Raw genomic sequence first — 14,272 nt, 5'->3', positions numbered from 1 at the left:
TATTTGCTCCCAGATGTCAGATTATTTGTTTTTTTTCTTTTATTTTGAGTCAAATCTGACTCGCGATCTGACTCAGACATGATTCATGATTCAGACCCATTTAAGTCAAGGAATAAAATGTCCCCAACTCATGAGACCAAGTCACTGAATCATATACTTTGAATCAAATGAGTTAAACCCGACTCAAAAAACGAATATATTGAATCAAATTCAGATGAGTCTGGTGATATCAGTCAAATCGTCAATTTCAGATTAAAAAAAACTAGGTGTTACTCACTGATTCGACTAGTTCCTCGATCCTCATCTAGTCACCTGGCAGGCCACAAAGCAGAAAACCCATCACTAGAGTTCAGACATTTCTGAGGGTAAAATTGTATTTTAACTCTTCTATTTCCTCTCCCCAATTTCTTGTTGTAATGGGAAGAAAAATAATAATACTCCCAAAAATTACACCCTAAATCAGACCTGGAACCAGAGTCTTTCCCCTCTCTCTCTCCTCTTGATCGATCGAAACAAAGAAGAAGTAAGAATTTACTCATTTGGATTTGAATCCCTTCATCTCCCTGTCACTACTGTGATCCATCTCAGAGGTACTGATTGATTTTTGTTTCCACTTTTTTCTATTCTCAGTTGGTATAAGAGGAGTAGGTCACAGGTTAAACTTTCGATTTCAACTTGTGATTTCATTGAATTAAGACTGAATTTGTGCTGGGAATTGGATTTTGATTAGATGAAAGAAGGTAGAGATGGTTCAAAATCAACATCTGTTAGCTCGTTACCACTTATTCTCGACATTGATGATTTCAAGGTAACAAAATCACACAGACTACTACTTCAGTAATTGTTGCCTCTTACTTGCTCGACGAATTGAATTTTGTTTGTTGGTGTTTTTTAGGGTGATTTTTCATTTGATGCATTATTTGGGAACTTGGTGAATGAGTTGCTTCCTTCATTTCAAGAAGAAGAAACTGATTCATCTGAAGGTGGAGGAATACATGATGGTTTACCTTATGGACATTCAAGAATACCATCTGATGCTGCCGCGAAAGCAGCTGCACAAGGAGGTGCAGGACTTACGACGAGTCCGTTATTTCCTGAAGTTGATGCTCTTTTGAATTTGTTTAAGGATTCTTGTAGGGAGTTGATTGATCTGAGACAACAGGTATGTTATTGTGGAATTGGACTGATGAATTGCTGTTATATTACCAGGAATTCTTCTCTTAATGAGTGTATTTTGTTTTGAAGGTTGATTCGAAACTGTTGAATTTGAAGAAAGAGGTTTCTGTTCAGGACTCTAAGCATCGAAAGACACTATCTGAGGTTAGCACTGTCACAATTAAAATGTTTCTGTTGGATTTTGCGTCTTTAGATATCGTTTTTGTGGAAGAGGATACAAAGGGATGATAATTTGAAACCTTCAAAGTAACTTACACTTCATCATAGTTGTGTATGCTAAGTCACTTATAAGTTATAACTGGAACACCCATAATATGATATTGATTCCTAGATACTATACATAGGCCAACATGGACTTCAATTTTCAAATTCGAGGTGGATATTTTAGGTCTGATAACAAGGAATATGGATACAAACCTACTTGAAGTAGCCCAGAATTATCTAGTGTGACTGGTCGTCAAGACTCAAAATAGCTACTCCTAAAATCACCAGACTTCTACAGAAGATGACCTCATCAAAAGTCATGCTATGTAATCTATATGTAGGTTCAAGTGTCGATTAACGGCAGTAGCTCTTTGTCCCTTCCAGCTCGAGAAAGGTGTAGATGGCCTATTTGATAGCTTTGCAAGGCTGGACTCACGTATATCTAGTGTTGGACAAACTGCTGCAAAGATCGGAGATCATCTGCAGGTAAACTACTTCTGTCTATTGAGCAGCTGATACTATCTTTATTGTGTGATTCATATTTTACGGTATACAACTATAGAACACTTTTTGGTTCCTCTCAGCTTTTCTCTTTTCTAACAAATGTGAATCGTTATTTGTCAGAGTGCAGATTCTCAAAGAGAAACTGCTAGTCAGACGATTGAGCTTATAAAGGTAGTGAAGAAGAAGTACTAGGTTTTATCTTTGTTCCCATCTTTCTTAAGTATCGCTTTAACCGAATGTTGGTAATTTATAATGCAGTACTTGATGGAGTTTAACAGCAGCCCTGGCGACCTAATAGAACTTTCGCCTCTATTCTCTGATGATAGCCGTGTTGCTGAGGCGGCTTCAGCTGCACAAAAACTGCGTATGTTTGTTAGTTCGGTGTAAATTGTATTTTTCTCTCCTTCCAACTCCGAAAATATAATGTCATCTAGCCTAATTTTCATGATTGTCTAATGATTATTAGCAGAAAATTTAAAGAACTAAGACTTACCTTTTAAGCAAAGGTCTGTGCAGAACTTAAGGGAAGTTGTTTTGGTCTTTTATTGAGAGGAACGTTCATTTCCCCATATTATTTACTTTATCATAGTCTTTTAAAACTTTAAGTTAGGCCTTGCATCATTATGGAAATGTACTATGTAGACACATAGTGTGTTTTTTTTTTCTTCCTGTTGTTTGTTGGAAAAAATATTACTAGCAGGGTAATTTCAGGGCCTAGCTTCGAATATTATGAAGATTGTGTTCTATATTTAGTAATTGTAGAATAATAATGTTCAATGACATTTCAATTCAGGGGCATTTGCTGAAGAAGATATAGGAAGACATGGTATGTCTGTGCCTTCTGGTATGGGAAATGCAACTGCGAGCAGAGGTTTAGAAGTTGCAGTTGCGAATCTTCAAGACTATTGTAATGGTGGGTTTTGGCATCTCCTCTGTTTCTCCATTTGTTTGTCAGTTCCTTTCTTGGTTACGTATTTATGCTTTTTATGTTTCTGTCCCTTGTTTAGAACTCGAGAATAGGTTGTTATCCCGGTTTGACGCAGCATCGCAAAGACGAGAATTATCAACAATGTCAGAATGTGCTAAAATCCTCTCTCAGGTGAGTTTCTGGATAATGATATTAATAGTTGAACTGTGATGCTATCTTGGATATATACTATCTGAGTTTGTTCTCTCTTATTCAAGGACTTCCCTGTTGTATCCTAGATGCTACGTTTTTCTTGTCGACGGACTCTTTTAGGCAGGGGCGGAGGCACATGGAAGGGTGGGTGTGCAATTGCCCACCCAGCCCAACCGACTCCCAAGCCCAATTATGATCATCTAAGCCAAATTTTAGGCATTTTAGCACATTTGCACCCCCTGAAACATGTGTTAATTGATAACTTGCCCACCCATTTTCTAAAACCTGGCTCCGCCCCTGCTTTTAGGGCTTATTTTTCAGCTAGAGGTTTCATATACTTTTCTTGAGATGGTTCCGAAGGGTTACCATGTAGGGGAACTTGAGTTGTTGAGGGAAGGTTTTCTTGTAGCAATCTGTTTCTTACCTATTCATTTTGTACATGCAGTTTAACAGGGGTACAAGTGCCATGCAACATTATGTTCGAACTCGACCAATGTTTATGGATGCGGAGGTAATGAATGCAGATACCATGTTGGTTCTTGGTGATCAGGGCTCACAAGTTAGTCCCAGCGATGTTTCACGCGGACTTGCTTCGTTATACAAAGAAATAACAGGTTTGCAGGATTTCCCTTAATTTATAGATGGGTTAATTATCTTCGGGTAATTGATATTTTTAGGATTTTTCTACTGCAGATACTGTGAGGAAAGAAGCTGCCACGATAATGGCTGTGTTTCCTTCTCCTAACGACGTCATGGCCATCCTCGTGCAGGTCTCTCTCTCTCTCCCCTCCCTTCTAGGGATGATTTTCTTTTAGTGTTGTAACATTATCTCTTAATTTACGTAGCGAGTTTTGGAGGAACGAGTAACAGCACTTCTGGATAAGCTTTTAGTGAAGCCATCTCTTGTGAACTTGCCTCCAGTTGATCAAGGCGGACTTCTATTAGTGAGTTGAAACTGAATATATTCTTGAATATATGTTTATTTACTTGCCAGTTGAAGGCCAATCATGCCAATCCTAATTTCTGTTGTTGTTTGGGGTGAGGTTGCAGTACCTTAGAATTTTGGCGGTGGCATATGAAAAGACCCAAGAACTTGCAAGGGACCTGCGAGCTGTGGGGTGTGGTGACTTGGATGTAGAGGGTAATGCAGTTTTAACTCATTTGCAGTACTCTCCTCTATGTTTTGGAAGATGAACATATTAAGTTGAGCAAAGTCACTTCATATTTTGAACTTGTGTAAATTTGCTTCTGCGTCATTTTCTGACCTAGAATCGTCTGTATACAAAATGAGATCACCTCCTTGCTGCAAGTTGATCTAGTATTAACCAATACAGCAAACAATTGACTTTTATTTTTTTCTCTTTTCGAAATGACCTAAGAAATTACTTTAAGTTGTCTTTGGATTAGGAACCATAAATTGTGGGCAATATGGTCAAGGTGGGTGGTGTTGTTATACGCACTAATAAAATCTACCTTTGGCTTTGATGGTCCAGGTCTCACTGAATCCCTGTTTGTTGCCCAGAAGGATGAGTATCCTGAACATGAGCAAGCATCCCTTAGACAGCTCTTTAATGCAAAGGTATTACATTCTGTTAAACCTTTCTATATGAGAAGGTCAAGCTAAAACCTGTAAATTTACTTTTGTAACATACATCAACCATAATAAGCATTTTCTGTGTAAAGATGGAAGAATTGCGTGCTGAAAGCCAAACTGAATCAAGTGGTACAATTGGACGCTCAAGAGGAGCTTCAGTGGCATCATCCCAACAGCAGATATCAGTCACGGTAGTGACAGAGTTTGTGCGCTGGAACGAAGAGGCGATTTCTAGATGCACTTTATTTTCATCTCTAGTAAGTTGTTGGGTTTGCTGTCGTATTGCAATACAAAATACTGGCTTATTGTGTTTTTGTTAAATCTATTGCTGTAATCCACTCCATGGATTACCCTTCGAGCAATACACCCCCGATATAATTGCATTGATTAACTTGTGATCGTTTAAGAATAATATTAGATCCCAATGTGATCATTGAGTTATAGGCATGGCGCTTCTCCTGCTAACATTTCAACTTCGTCCTGGTACTTCACTCTTATTGATTCCCATGGTTTCCTTGTGCAGCCTGCTACACTTGCATCTAATGTCAAAGCAGTGTTCACTTGCTTGCTGGACCATGTAAGTACTAGCTAGTTTTAAAATTCGAGTGAGTAGTAATTTGACACTGAATTTACCATGTTTAATTTTTTTTCTCTTTCCAGGTTAGTCAATATATCACTGAAGGGCTCGAACGGGCAAGAGACAGTCTTAATGAAGCTGCAGCGTTGAGGGAAAGATTTGTGCTTGGCACTAGTGTCAGTAGAAGGGTGGCTGCTGCAGCTGCATCTGCTGTAATTCCCTACCAATTCCTTCTCTTTTGCATTTGAGTTTTTCCATATTTTTTAATGCTCCTTTCATTAAGATTGCGAGTAACTTTTTCTTTTTTTAGCTTGCAACAATCAATATAAAATGTGATGTTTGTGTAGGCTGAAGCCGCTGCTGCTGCAGGTGAAAGCAGTTTCAGATCTTTCATGGTTGCCGTACAGCGTTGTGCTAGCAGTGTGGCTATAGTTCAACAGGTGAGTCCCTTAAGTTACTCATTCCTCTTTCTTTTTCATTTTTGAATTTCCCTGATGAGGAAAAAAACAACATGTATGATTATGGATTCCTGACGGTTGTTGTATTGGCAGTATTTTACCAACTCTATTTCTCGGCTCTTACTTCCTGTGGATGGTGCACATGCTGCATCTTGTGAAGAGATGGCAACAGCTATGTCCAGTGCAGAAGGTGCTGCTTATAAAGGACTTCAGCAGTGCATTGAAACAGTTATGGCTGAGGTCTGTAAAGTTTAAAATTTCAACTAATTCTTTAGTGTGGGTAGTCCTCTTATATCTCCTTGATAAATATAGTAGTCAATAAGTGAATCAGTTTTTTCGTTTCTCTCAACCCGTGTTTATTGGTCTTGAAACCATTGTGTAGGTGGAGCGGTTACTCTCTGCTGAACAGAAGCCCACAGACTATCGATCACCTGAAGATGGAATGGCTCCTGATCACCGTCCAACAACTGCCTGTACGAGGTGTGCACCTGCTTAACCCCAATCAGAACTTTATGAATTTAGAAGCTGGTTTCTGACATTTTTCGTTTCTCCTTATTAGAGTTGTTGCGTACCTCTCTCGTGTGCTTGAGGTTTCATTCACTGCTCTTGAAGGTCTAAACAAGCAAGCTTTTTTGACAGAATTGGTATAGTAATCCATTTCTCTCAAATATCCGGATGATTAACCTCAGAATAAAATTTCAAGAATGTGTACTGCTATACTCATGATATAACCTTAGAGCAATCTTCCTATGTTTACTGCCTTATTCGATCATTGCAGTAACACCAATGTTTTTGGTTACATTTCACTGCTGATTGAGGTGTTTTTTGATTTTAGGGAACTCGGTTGCACAAAGGACTGCTTAGCCATTGGCAGAAGTACACATTTAACCCCAGGTAATGTTCTTTACCTCTATGCTTCATGATCTGTTAATACTGACTAGTGACTACTGTCAGATTAGATGGTCATTGTCGTCTTTGTTTTTTTTACTTTGTTAGCCCACCTCCTCTCTTTTTTTTCTTCAGTGTTTCCCTGAAGGCTTTTGTTAATGAAACTTCATCCTTTAGTGACCATTCTTAAAGGCAATACCCGTATCTCAAACTTCCTCCTCTCACTCTGCCTCCAATTGATCATCCTTGGTTAATAGAAGTGCCAGAAAAAGAAAACCCTGGGTGCAGAAGATGAAAAGTTTCATCTCAAGGAATTTGCCAGAACAAATCTACCATTTTAGGACCCAGTTTGACAAGTAGCAGAAGAAAGTAAAGCCTGACCAAGACATGTGATAGTACTTGGCTGTATGGATTATGGTTGTTTACTTGTTCCCTAACTAATATAGTCACCAGTCCGTTGAGAAAAACCTTTTAACCAGAGCTGGTATATTTCTTCTGTATCAACGAGACAGTAAGTGTGTTTGCTAGGGTGTAGATGTTGATATCTGGTGATTGGCGAGTGTAGATTTTCCACGTATGAACTCACCTCATTCAAAAAGTTATGATCCTATCTAAATTGGGTTTGGATTGGTAATTATAAACTATGTATAACCTGTTTCTCTTGATTTCTCAAGCCCAAAAACTTTCCAGATAAATACTGTTTCCGCATTTAGTTCTACTTTGGTTGTACCTATTGAAGTGGGTCTACCTTCATCTCCTAACTAGTGAATTTTATGTTTCTCTTCTGAAGTGGTGGGCTGCGGCTAAAACGTGATATAACAGAGTACGGAGAATATGTGCGCACCTTCAACGCTCCATCCGTTGATGAGAAGTTTGAATTGTTGGGCATGTGAGTATATCACCTGAGTTTTGTTTCTGTTTTCGTCTGTACTTGCTTTTATACCTTTTTTATCTAAAAACGCAAAATATTATTCATTTTTCAGCATGGCCAATGTCTTCATTGTTGCACCTGAAAGTCTTGCCACTTTGTTCGAGGGAACCCCAAGTATCAGAAAGGATGCACAAAGGTAACTTTTTTTGTGTATTGCTTACACTACTTACTACATCCTCATACAAATGGACTTCCATCCGTTGAAAGCTGCTTGTAATTTACTTGAGAGCTTCTTGGTAAATGAAATAGTGATTTCGTTTTGGCTGTTAATCAACAGGTTCATTCAGCTCAGAGAAGATTACAAATCTGCAAAACTTGCATCCAGGCTCAGTTCCTTGTGGCAAAGTTCTAGTTAATACAGAAGTAATTGTATGGTGTCATGTAACTAATGCGATGGGGGGTCTTCACCAACTTCTGGCAGACAACAATTTTTCTATCACTGGATAAACATGAGGAACCAAGCAATTGCAGAAGTAAAAAGAAGATTCATAAATGACATATGATATGCCTGTAATCTTCCTTTGCCCCCAATTAAACAACACATTCTTTTTGTTTTTTGTTTTTTTGGTCTTGTTGTATCTTGTGAGTATATACAAATGGATTTCTGTAACTTGTAAACGCCGTTGACTGCTAACCCTTTAGATAGTCGTTTGGGTTGCTTTTGAAATTCAGTGCAAAATAAGTTGCACTGACACTTACATATGCTGCACAAGCGAGAGTTCAATCTTCCATACTTTTGAAGTGTGGCTAGTAGCAGAAACATTCATAAATGTGATCACCCCGAGGGTAATAGACGCTAACTTGTGCGCGTTGGGAAAGTGAGGGACTTGCCGTATAACTTAGCTTGGTGACAAGCCTTCCTAGTGCAAGTGGATCAGCTTGGTGCCCTACCATACATTATTGTCTAAATGCAAAGGGAACACAAGCATCACACGAAACAAGTATAAGAAAAGCGTGGGCGGGAACGTGGTATTAGACTCCATGATGCATGGCATTGCCACCTCAGATTTCTCAACTGAATACCAACAATTTAAGATAAACATAACATCCTAATCCTCCTGTTGTGTTATTAAAAAGACCCAACTAAGATGAAAACGCTGGACTCATTTCAAAACCCCCAGAGAAATTCTGCTTCTTTCTTCAGAATTTTCAACTCACCGGGATAAGAGGAAGAGGAGTACTTCAATATATATAGAGGTTCGGAATTTAATTGTTTTCTTTGTTTTTCTTTGACAAAGTTTATTAAATTTGTCTAGAATTTATATTCCTGAAATTATGTTTTTCTCTTCCTACCTGAGTTGGGGATTTTGTCAATCTAGCATGGTAATAATTAAAAAAGGATGAAAAAGAAAACAAATAGTTTTATGGATGGATTAGTTTTTGCTTGCTTCAAGAAAGTCAGGGTACGACAAACAAAACCATCTTTTGGCCGAACAATTGATGAGATAACTTCTCCTGCTAGTGTAAGTGATAAGCTTCTCCATTTCAGAAGCACTAGCATATAATTAAGACTAATTCTATGAATTTGTTAGAATTAGGATTACGGAGGGCATTCGTATTCGATTGAATAAGCTTGTACGTATGTCTGGTTAACATTTGTTGCTATATTTTTTTTTGGTGTTAATAGATTAGATTTGGAAACGAAAATTTTGAACATTGCAATCTTGACCTTCTTTGGATTTTTTAATTGTCAGATGGCAGCATCGTCATTAGGCATGCGAGGTGGTAATACATTCTTGTTTCAGAAAGCAGAAGTAAAAGTAAAGACCAGGTTGAGATGGTTAATTGAGGCACATTCGACTAATGTCCTTCTGTATCGTCGTCATCTGAAATTCAGCAAACAAGAATACTCGATTGCAAAAATTGTTCGCAACATTAGAGCAGCAGTGGGTTCCTCTTCTGCGGCATACTTGGATACTGATTTCGGTACGGACTTAGAGTTGGTCCGCCACAAATTGGAGAAGCAATCGCGAAGGGACAATGCTGTTAGGGAAAATAAGGTTGAAGTTTGTCAGGAGCAGGTACCTACCATATCGGCCGAAAAGCTACATGAGTGGATGACATATTCAGTGTCCGAGGTATATATTCCTTTCTTTTAAGTTTGCCGGTGAATTTGCAGGAAATTAATCTTGGCTCGTATAAGTTGCATTTGAATTGATTTTCTTTAGGTACCTTTTTTATATGAACTGAACTGGATTCCCCTTTTGTACTCAAACATCGACAGATTGTGAAGAACATCGGCGAGGTGCCTCTTCTTGTGCACATTTACTCATCAAAGAATAAGGGAGGAATATCACCAGTAGGATCCCCACTTACTGCCATACCAATATCCATAATTGATAAAAAGAAAGCTGATCCGGATACCTGGGTTGGTGTTACTAGGAGATGGGAAGAAGGAAATCCCGTCCCTGATGGGATTATCCTGGTTGAACAACTAAATGTGGACAACCACAGCTACAATGGTATCAAAGTTGAAACTCCCAATATGACCAACATTAGCAGCAGCAACACAAAAACATGGGGGGTCGTGATCCAGGGTAGAGGAGTTGATTCTGCTTCCTCATGCTACATCCTCAAGACATGTCGAATCGGGTCATTATTAGGATTCTGCACTCACTTCTGCTTGATAAAGGCTAAATGTTTTGCGGAAGTTGCAGATATACAGCTAAAGAACTCATGGCTGCTTAATCAACTAAACAATTAGAGGAAGTGGGACTTCCAAGACAGGATTAGGAAGCTGTTTATTTGCGAGAGTGGGATTGATGGAGGGATATAGAATGTAAATAGATGCGAACATTTCTCTAGACTGTAATATAGAATCTCCCTCAATTGGGTTTCCAGGAAACACGATTCGAGATAGAATGTACAAGATGTAAGGATGGCATGCTGTGTCTAAAACATGGCATAACTGAGTTTAAAACGACATCCTACGACCATATATCATCAATTGAGTTTTACTCTTCCATAAAAGTTCATCGAATATTTAACAATCGTATAAATACCAAAACACCAAACATGTCCAGCTTTACAGAGACTTGTCATAGCTTTCTACACTACTTCAGCAACTTTAGCGGGCTTTGACAACGATGTCCTTTTCCGGACTTCAACATAATTGTCAATCTAGTCTTTTATCAATTTCTTAACAAGCTGCAAGCATGTAGTTTAAACTTCGCGACAGTCAAACAACAACACAATTGAACTCAGATAGAACTGTGACTAACGTCGACGAATTCATTGTTACCGTCGTATCAATGCATAACATCACATATTCCATCTTGTGTGTATCCCTTTCCTAATCTTGCTCCAAACGTACATCAACGTTGCGAAATCTGATAATCCGTCCTTCACACAAAGACCCAATCACACCCATCCATAATCTGAATCCTTTTTGGAAACTTCCTCAAGCTCCAAGCTATTCAAGATCCGTTGCGTTTATCTTCTCATGCTATGTAGAGAAAATAGCTTGACAGAAAACTATATCGTTCTTGAACCAAATTTCTCAATAGAAATGTTTACCTTCATCTCTATAGACTGCCACTATTGAAATCAATTTCAATAACTGTCGCAGACGAGCAAACTCCCAAATACTATCATTGCTATAATGTAGCTCTTACCAACCGGAAAGTCTCACACTGATTATCAGCAAATAATATAGCCAATTGATAATAGAGGTTGACGGAAAAACATGCCGGAATTGTAGCCCTCTCAAATTCATGCATCGTGTTTTCTCCAAGCAGTATGCGCTATTTTTCATAGCCACACCACGACGCATATATATTCTATAGTATTGTATCATTATTCTTTAAACTCTTGAAGTGTCCAAGCGGTACCTTTTTAATTCCTCACAACGGGTCTTCAACAAAAATAGGAACGTATCCGCAACACAATAAACCAACTTGTTTCTCCAAACGATCTTGCAACTTTAACTAGCTCCTGTCGAAATTAAATGGTGTACAACTAAACAACTCTTCGACTGAACATCATCGTCAAGAATAAAAGATCACAAACTATCTACCTTCTCCATCAGAAAGGGTACGAAAGAAAATCCAAAACAATATTCTCCTACAATACAATGTCAAACTCAACACAAATAAACAAACCCTACAAACTATGTCGAAAAATTGTTTCTTATAAAAGAATAAGAAACCATAGTGTTAGAGCATTGCTCGGTCGACCTCGCATGCGTTGCTATCTCAAGCATGTTTGTCAATGTTAGTGATCAGAACTATAAGTCTTGATTTCTAGTCTATTATAACAAAGTCTCGGACTAGGATAGAAAATTGTAGTTGACCTCAAGGACTTCATGGCGATTCATCATGCAAGAAGAAGAACTACTCAAGGAACCGGTGGAACTTCTCGACAAAAAGGTATGTGAAGAATTGAAGTTATCTGTCACTCAAAAGTCTATCTACTCTATCTCTTACTCTTTGAAACAAGAAGTCTTATGCTATATATATAGACTTGAATTATACACATTTGGTATTTCGAGCCGAGTATACCTCACCTATCTATATCTCGAAATATGTGTTGGTAAGATTTTCGCTTCGACCAAGTTTATCTTTTCCTAGTGACGAAAGTCATGATATGTTTCAATCACTTTGAAAATTGCTTTGACGAGAAATGGTGTAACAACTACATAACGTCCTGTAAGAATGTTTCAATGATTGAAATGAGAGTTTAGATTACATAACCAATGGTGGACATAAACATTGTTGTGGAAACACATTTATGTATAAGTCCTATTCCTTGAACCAAAGTTTGCGAACTTTTTTGATCAAGAGAAACCGGAGAATGACGTGATCCAAGTCCACGAACTGCCGAACTTCTCATCCCGAGAAATTCTGCTGGAGTTGACAAACTAGATGCGTCCGCGAACCGGCGGAAAGTCTTTTCGGAAATTTTCTGCTGGAGTTTGTAAACTCTACCGGTTGCTTAAGTCCGCGAACCTAGTTTGTGAACTTGAGAAAGGTTATATATCTGAAGATGATTTCTGAACTTAAATTATAAAGACTAAGGAATACAGTTTGCAAACCGTGGCTATAAAAGTTCATGAACCGATTCGAGTGAATCAAATCATCTTTGCTTCAATTGTGTCTTGTGTAGTACATGAGATTTCCTTGCAATTGAACAACTCTCTTAACTAGTTCATCTCAGTCATTTGAACTAGTTATGGTGAAGAAGAACATGGTGGATATGAAATGCTCATATGGCTAACCTTTTGGTAAACTATTATTGAACCAACAATACACGCGTTTGGGTAGAGTTAACAAAACCTAGAGGCGTGTAGTTCAAGTGCGTATAACAAGCTAAGTTTTTGATCTAACGGTTGAGAAATATTAGCTTGAATCTAAATCAGGTTTTCATCTAACGGTGGATATTGTTTCCTTTGTAACCAAGGCAAAACCTTGATTTGAAAGACTATATATAGAAGACATCTAGTATTGTGCAAAACTAATCCCCACACCTTGCGTGTGATACTAGTTTGCATACTAGAGTCAATTCTCCTTTAACCCTCTGGTTTTCTTTTCTCAAACCAGGTTAAATGACTTAAAGACTTCATTGGGATTGTGAAGCCAGACCGATACTACTTCTATCGTAGTTGTGTGACCTGATCTTGTATCTTCTATCGTACGAGTACAATCATATTGATTGGCTTGAGATTTGATATCTCCGATAGGCAAGATATAAAAAGTAATCACAAACACCTTCGTCTCATCGTTTGTGGTTCCACAACATCTTGTTTCGTTACCATACGATTAAGATTGTTGTGAGGTGATTGATTAATCTAGGCTGTTCTTCGTGAAGATAAGACCGGATTATCAATTGGTTCCTGTTCACCTTGATTATTATCAAAAGACGTAATAAAACCTTTAGGGTTTATCCGTGGGAGACAGATTAATCCTTTGATAGACTTGTCTGCGGGAGACAATTTTTTTTATTGTTTAAGCCTGCGATTTTGGATCGTAGAAACTCTTAGTTATGGGTGAGATCATCCAAGGGAATCAAGTGCGCAGTATCCTGCTGGGATCATAGGTGTAGGAGAATAACTGTACCTTGGATAAGTTGTAGATTGATTGGGGTTCAACTATAGTCCAGTCCGAAGTTAGCTTGGAGTAGGCTAGTGTCTGTAGCGGCTTAATACAGTGTGTGTTCAATCTGGACTAGGTCCAGGGGTTTTTATGCATTTGCGGTTTCCTCGTTAACAGAATTTCTTGTGTCTGTGTTACTTCAATTTCCGCATAATATTGTTTTATCTTTATGATTGAAATAATGCAGGTTGTGCATTTGAATCATTCAATTGGAAATCCGACCTTTGGTTGTTGATTGATATTGATTGATCCTTGGATATTGGTCTTTGGTACCATCCAAGTTATTCCTTGTATTTGATTAGAACTCGCAGTATTGCTTGAGTAAATCAAATCAAAAGAGAGATATAAACTCGTTGATGTACTTTTAATTGATTGAGTCTTGTTGATTCTCTTAAAAGTATATTCGAGTTTGTCCATACAACTTGCTAAGCGAAATATTGGGTGGTGTTGTTAGACCCCCGCCTTTTCAATTGGTATCAGAGCAAGCAAACACCGTAAACCTAATAAGTTTCTGTTTGTTCGTTCCTTATATATTACCCTATGGGAAATTTCTTTGGAAAACTTGCTCTTGGCATCTGTAACGCACGCCAGAAATCCTTAAAGATTGTTCAAAGATTATTATGGCTAAAACCTCTTGTTTTTCATGATAATCTTACTTCATATAAAAGGGGAGATTTAGATGTTAAGAAAATCAGAAGGAAAAAATAAAAAGAAGGATAGATTGAGAAAAC

The 14,272-nt window shown here is 38.1% G+C and overlaps 2 protein-coding genes across 4 annotated transcripts; both read left to right on the top strand.

The window, feature by feature from the left end:
- The first annotated feature begins 430 nt into the window (after positions 1-430).
- LOC113344234 (exocyst complex component SEC10b-like) lies at positions 431-8,146 on the top strand. 2 transcript variants are annotated; one of them, XM_026588241.1, is made up of 25 exons: positions 431-590; positions 731-808; positions 896-1,162; positions 1,246-1,320; positions 1,765-1,866; positions 2,005-2,055; positions 2,143-2,248; positions 2,678-2,797; positions 2,892-2,983; positions 3,450-3,618; positions 3,698-3,774; positions 3,850-3,948; positions 4,055-4,145; positions 4,498-4,583; positions 4,688-4,855; positions 5,122-5,175; positions 5,259-5,387; positions 5,523-5,615; positions 5,727-5,873; positions 6,016-6,113; positions 6,193-6,277; positions 6,469-6,527; positions 7,312-7,410; positions 7,505-7,588; positions 7,730-8,146. In XM_026588241.1, the coding sequence occupies exons 2-25, from the start codon at positions 731-733 to the stop codon at positions 7,806-7,808; spliced, it is 2,508 nt and encodes an 835-aa protein (XP_026444026.1). In that variant the 5' UTR covers positions 431-590; the 3' UTR covers positions 7,809-8,146. The 2 variants fall into 2 exon arrangements, with proteins under 2 accessions (XP_026444026.1, XP_026444027.1); XM_026588242.1 differs by having other exon boundaries at positions 443-523; positions 631-808.
- A 358-nt stretch (positions 8,147-8,504) lies between these two features.
- On the top strand, positions 8,505-10,420 carry LOC113344186. 2 transcript variants are annotated; one of them, XM_026588202.1, is made up of 3 exons: positions 8,505-8,649; positions 9,147-9,530; positions 9,677-10,420. In XM_026588202.1, the coding sequence occupies exons 2-3, from the start codon at positions 9,147-9,149 to the stop codon at positions 10,154-10,156; spliced, it is 864 nt and encodes a 287-aa protein (XP_026443987.1). In that variant the 5' UTR covers positions 8,505-8,649; the 3' UTR covers positions 10,157-10,420. The 2 variants fall into 2 exon arrangements, with proteins under 2 accessions (XP_026443987.1, XP_026443986.1); XM_026588201.1 differs by lacking the exon at positions 8,505-8,649 and adding an exon at positions 8,677-8,915.
- Positions 10,421-14,272: the final 3,852 nt, after the last annotated feature.

The sequence above is a fragment of the Papaver somniferum genome, unplaced genomic scaffold, assembly GCF_003573695.1.
Source record: "Papaver somniferum cultivar HN1 unplaced genomic scaffold, ASM357369v1 unplaced-scaffold_75, whole genome shotgun sequence".
In the NCBI taxonomy this organism is placed as follows: Eukaryota; Viridiplantae; Streptophyta; class Magnoliopsida; order Ranunculales; family Papaveraceae; genus Papaver; species Papaver somniferum.
Note: the sequence above shows the minus strand (reverse complement) of the source record. Positions and strands in the feature narration are given on the sequence as shown.